This window comes from Rhodofomes roseus, assembly GCF_022264815.1.
Source record: "Rhodofomes roseus strain CIRM-BRFM 1785 chromosome Unknown C8Q71scaffold_3, whole genome shotgun sequence".
In the NCBI taxonomy this organism is placed as follows: Eukaryota; Fungi; Basidiomycota; class Agaricomycetes; order Polyporales; family Fomitopsidaceae; genus Rhodofomes; species Rhodofomes roseus.
In genome coordinates, this window is record NW_025952959.1 from 1,828,984 (window position 1) to 1,834,799 (window position 5,816).

General features: G+C 52.3%; 1 protein-coding gene across 1 annotated transcript; it reads right to left on the reverse strand.

The window, feature by feature from the left end:
- Positions 1 to 731: 731 nt before the first annotated feature.
- Positions 732 to 1,256, reverse strand: C8Q71DRAFT_854313 (uncharacterized protein; the record flags this gene model as incomplete). Its single annotated transcript, XM_047927026.1, has 1 exon — positions 732 to 1,256. The coding sequence occupies one exon, from the start codon at positions 1,254 to 1,256 to the stop codon at positions 732 to 734; it is 525 nt and encodes a 174-aa protein (XP_047783262.1).
- Between the last annotated feature and the right edge of the window lie 4,560 nt (positions 1,257 to 5,816).

Genomic DNA, 5,816 nt, shown 5'->3' on the forward strand with positions numbered 1-5,816 from the left:
GTGCCTGCTACGTATCCCACTCCCCCTCTACTACTATTTGCCTGTCTCAGCCGTGGTCGTCATCCCGGCGCCGTCTGACCTCGAGTCTATGCCTATCTGTTGATCGTGCTATACCAGTAGTTATGTGTCTGTATATGTTGTACAACAACCCGCACTGCTAATATTTATGATGTGATTTGGTACATGTGCATAAGTGGACATCAGCAGACTTAATTCTGTACATAACTGTACTTCAGCACGCCCACTGAAGTACATATTGTAGGTGAAATAAGGGCAACTAAAGACCAAAATGACAACACAATTAAGACTGAATAAGACACAAGATGTCTTTATTGCGTACATTAGTGCTCTTATGCATAATATCAAAGACACAATAAGACGGGGACTTGTCTTAAGTGCCACGTTTTGGTCTTATGTAACATTTTATGTCTTTTGTGTCCTATACGTTCCTAAGATGTCTTGTAAATGACCTCTGATGAGACCTTATGTAGGCACGGTTTTTCCTGATGTAGTAATGCGACTGAATGCGGTAAGTGCTGCATTTGGCTGTGATCTGTAATGTATCGGAGACTCTAGCTGTGATATATCACGGCGTGCCCTATGAGGTGATCTGTAGCTCACAGTCATGCACGTATCACAGCCGTACTGTAACTACAAGTATTTATATATCAGTATGCCAGCTCCAGGTGATTACATTCATGAGCACATTGATGATTCTACTACGTCGTAAGTCACAACTGATCGTGCACGTCTGCCACCATTGCGTCCACCAGCCCTGAGGCCTGCTCCTCGCTGATGCTGAGACGATAGCGAAGTTCCTCCGGCCACAGCACTGCCGCAAACGTCACAGCCACGTCGTCCAGCACATAGTTAGAATACTTTGGGAGGCCAATGTTGGCGAGGTAGCGGGCCGAGCGGTAGCCAAAACCAATGATCACCGTCCCGGGGACAGACTCTGATGGTGACGACGGGGACAAGAACGGGGACACCGGAGAAAGCAGACGCGAGGATGATCCCACAGACGACTCCGAGTCAGAGATTGACACGGGCAAACTGGAAGGCAGCGAGCGTATGGAACGTGTCATCCTAGGTTTGGCACTAGGCGAGCCAAAAGGGCTCCCGAGCTGTGGCGCAATTGCCAACGTATTCGGGGGCGATGGCTCAGCAGGTAAGGGGCGCGTACCCCCCTGCATAGCCTTGACCTCAGTGGTTCTGGACGGAGCGTCCTTCTTCGGTGCCTTGTTGCTGTCGCTCATCAGGAAAAATGTTCCTTACTTCAGAGGTCTTAAATAAGAACCATACAATCTTAAGCGACCTCTGGTAACTTGTGCACCTTAAACGAGTGCAGTATGCACCCAAAGACCACTGAAGGGAAATGAAGTACCTTTGAGATTTGCGCCTTGTTTTCAAGACTCAAGCCATGCAGCTTCAGTGCTCTACATTAAGACCCCTGGAGTACGTGTAAGCTAGCTAATGACTACCAAAGTGTTTGATACGCGTAGTGAGAGGTCCAATTGTTCAATAAGAATTTTGAAGCACAATCCAGTACAGTAGGAGTCGTACATTCCTCTGGTAGATGCTCAGGAGAATCTCCCACATCAGAACTTCGGGGAAACCGCTGATGGCCACTGACGTCACTGAAGTAGCGATATCAGCGAATTTCAGCAATGTCAGTGCAGCTCAGCGGTGTTCAGCAGGGACAGATATTTTGTTCAAAATTCCAACTTATTTCCGTCAGTAGATGCAAAGCCTAAAGCGTCAGCAGGCATCAGGAACCGCCAGCGGCCGTCAGCAGAGATCTTCCAGCATCAGGAAAGGGGCGATTTTACTACTGGGTTGTGACGGTCGCTGATATGCTGACTGTGACGTCTGACTATGCTAACAAGTAAGTTTCATATGAAGTGTAATCTACATGTTCATTGTGACATAGAACGACTCGAACACAGCTCCCCTGCTCGCCTCCTTGCCATTTACCCACTCGCCACTCGAGCGCACCGCGCCAGACTCCTCTTGGCAGAGTGCGTCGACATTCACTGTGCCGTCCGTGCTCGTCTGTAGCGACTAACGTTAGAAGCAAGTATTTGATCCTTGACTTGAAGAAGTACACACCTTCTTGACCACATCAGCACAGCTGCGCTCAAACAAAAGCCCAGAATGACTCACAAACACCTTTGCCAAAGCTACGTGCCGACACGGAGAACGTTTTTGATGAAACTGGGCCTGGCAGCATGAGCAGCAAAGAAAGGGAGGGCCGCGCGCAACACAGAGCACGCTGCACCGCACACAGCAAAGGTGCGGCTGGCGGAGAGCGAGACATGGCAGAGGGTACGGATGGCGGACATAATCATCGTGGTCGTGATGGAGAGAGGAGAACATTTACTTACTTACCTGATAGACTACGTAGCGAGCAGGGCGTACCTTCGAGCAGTGAGCCTTCGTGCTCGCTTTTTCTTTCCTCGTCGCATCCTTCTCCTTTCCTTCTTTCCTTGCTCGTCTCATTGTACCTCCTCCGGCCCTCGTCCAACTCGTCCTCTTGCCTCTTCCTTTCCACTTTTCCGGCATCCCGGTCCATCGCGTTGCCCATTGCGGGGCTTGCACGCGCGTCGTCCGAATCTCGAGCTGCGTGGCCATGTTGCATGTCAACAGAGCTGCGGTGTGTCGAGGTGGAATCGCCAGGCTCGTGCAGAAGGCCGGTAGCAGTGTGAGAACGGGCCAGTGAGGTGCAGCGCAAACAGTTACTAAGTAACCAACAGCGATGAGGCTGCCAGCAAGCGGTCTGTGCGAAGTTTAGGGCAAGCGCTTGCGCCACTTTGCCCCGACTTTGCGCGCAGTACCACTCATGCTGGTCCATACTTGTAGCTCACCCATTCGACGCCCTCACGCTCTGGCTCCGATATTGTCGCGGAGCTAGGTCTGACGCGACTAGAAACAGAACTAAAACAGAAAACACTCGACCTCCAGGTGTTGGACCGAGGTCAACAACAGTCTAGACAGCGTAGGACGCAATGACTAGCAACTCCAAGTTAGTTACATTGCACTCTACTTAGTACAATGTGAAGTGCTTACCTAGCAACTCCAAGAGGACGAGCTGGAGTGCTAGGCAGCGTACAGGACCCTATATATACTGGCTAGGTTGAGGGCAGGTCTACCTACGCTGGATCCGAGAACTGAGGTCATGTGTACGTATGAGTCAGAACGAGTCAGAACGAGTCAGGTGGCTAGGCGCTGCCGCAGGGCACATGATAAATTACATAAGCAAGGCCACATGATGAACAAGTCACAAGACAAACCCTAGCACGTGATGTGTCACGTGGCTAGTCAGAAAGCCGTTCCAGGCGAAGTCTACCGTACAGCGTATTGTACAAGTCCATAGAAAATGAGCAAAAATAGGATAAAACAAAGTAAAAATATGGGGCCTCCGTGTCATACCATGACATTACCCCCCTCCTAAGACTCGTCGTCCCGACGAATCTATCCCAACACGTCGCCCCGTCTCCCATTCCAGGTCTGTGGGCACGACGTCCGTCATATTCTCCGGAGATCGCCACACGATTCCGTCGAAAAGAGCAGCGTTTATCTTGCGAGGTGCATTGGGGTGCTTCCGATGGAACTCCGCTACTTCCTTCTGGGCGTGTTCGAGATTCTTGGCGGGTTCCCAGCTGTTGTCTCCCGCACCGTAGCCCTTCCATTGGACTAGATACTGAAGCTGGCGTCTGAAGAACCGGGAATCCAAGATGGTCTCGACTTCGTACTCTTCCTCACCATCGATTACTACTGGTTCGGATGGTTGAGGAAGGAGTCCGTTGACGTCATTACCCTTGTAGGGAGATAGTCTATCCACGTGGAATACGGGATGCACCTTGAGCGCAGGCGGCAAGTTAAGCACGTAGTCGTCTTTCTCTCGGACTTCGGTTACTTCGTAAGGTCCGAGTTGTCGCGGCCCAAGCTTCTGACTTGCTTGGTGGATCTTGATGTTCTTAGCGGCTAACCAGACTTTGTCGCCAACCTTGAACACCGGGGCTTTGACTTTGCCCTGATCCGCCATCGCGACTTTGCTTAGACGAAGTGCTGCTTCCGCCTCCTTGCGTGCTTCTGCAAGAAGTGCCAATCTTTGGTCGAGTGCAGGAATACTTGTTTTCCTACCCACAGGGACAGTGAAGTCCGGCGTAAACCCATACATGGCTTCAAAGGGAGTCTTTCCCGTAGCCGATGCAACGCACGAGTTGATTACAAACTCGGCGGTTGGGAGAAGCCGGGACCAGTCGTCTTGGCGTTTATCGCAGAAGAGTCGAATGTACTTTTTGACTTCCTGGTTAGCGCGCTCTGTCTGTCCGTTGCTCTGCGGGTGGTAGGCCGTAGTGAGACTCGAGTTGATTCCTAGCCGCTTGTACAGTTCGCGCATTAGCTTAGCGGCGAACTGCGGACCGCGATCCGACACAATCTCGTCGGGGATCCCATGCAGCCGGAATATCTCACGATAATGCAAATCGGAGATACCCGAAGCGTCTACTGTGGAGGTCGTGGGTATGAAGTGCACCTGTTTGCCGTAGAGATCAATGAACGTGGCTATGGCGTTGAATCCGTTGGACAGTGGCAATCCAGTGATCAGATCGACGCCCATCGTAGTCCACGGTCCTCTAGGCACGGGCAGGGGGTGTAGCTGAGCCGGCGGATGAGCTGCTGGCTTGTAGCGCTGACACCTGTCACATCCTGTGACGTACTTCTCCACAAACTTGGCCATTCCTGGCCACCAGTAATGGCGGCTGACCAGCTCAAGGGTTCCATTTCTACCGGGATGTCCTGCCGTGGGCGCGTCGTGGCATTGACGTAAGACTTCTGTGCGCAGCCCATCGTCGGCAGGGACATAGACTTTCCCTTTGTAGTAAATGATACCCTTGTCTTCTTCCCATTCGAAGAGTCCGTTCGTCAATCGACGTGGGCCATGCTCACGGAGCTCGCGTAGCGCGGTAAGCACCTCAGCTTCGCGCTCGCTAGCCTGACGAAGGCGGTCTTCTAGTGGGGATTCTGGCTCGTTGAGGGTAGCAGAAATCTCCGCGAACCGCTCAGGCTTCAACACGATCTGACCCTGGTTATCCTCCGCATCCGTGACTTGGAGCGAAGGGATACGTGACAGGGGATCGGCCTGAGTGTTCGTCTTTCCGGGTTTATGCGTCATCGTGAAGTCGAAGCGTGACAACCATAACGACCAGCGAGCTTGTCTCCGTCCTAAGTTCTGCGAAGTTCGCCAGAACGTTAGGTTTTTATGATCGGAGATGATCTCGAAGGGGGCCGGAAGGCCTTCCAAATAGTGCCTCCAGTCCTCGAGAGCTCTGATGATAGCTAGCATCTCGCGGTCGTAGATCTCATAGTTGCGCTCGGCTTCCGCCATCGACTGTGACCTAAACGCAACCGGGTGCCAGAGATTATCTGCCGTCTTTTGCAGGATAACTCCACCGGTCGCGAACCCGGAAGCATCCACTTCCACGCGCGTAGGACGGTCGGGTTCCCATGTGACTAGAATGGGTTCCGACGTGAACGCGTCCTTAAGCGTCTGGAATGCTTCTTTCTGCTCTGGCCCCCAATGCCAGGATACGTCTTTCTTGGTCAGGTCATTCAGAGGACGTGCTGTCTTAGCGAAGTCCTTGATGAACCGGCGATAGAAGTTGGCAAAGCCCAGGAACCCTCGAAGTGCTTTCAGGTTCTGGGGGTCCGGCCAACTCGTGATCGCCTGGACCTTGACTTGGTCCATGCTGACCTTTCCTTCCGAGATTACCAAGCCTAGGTACTCGACGCTCGTCTGCTCGAATTCGCATTTC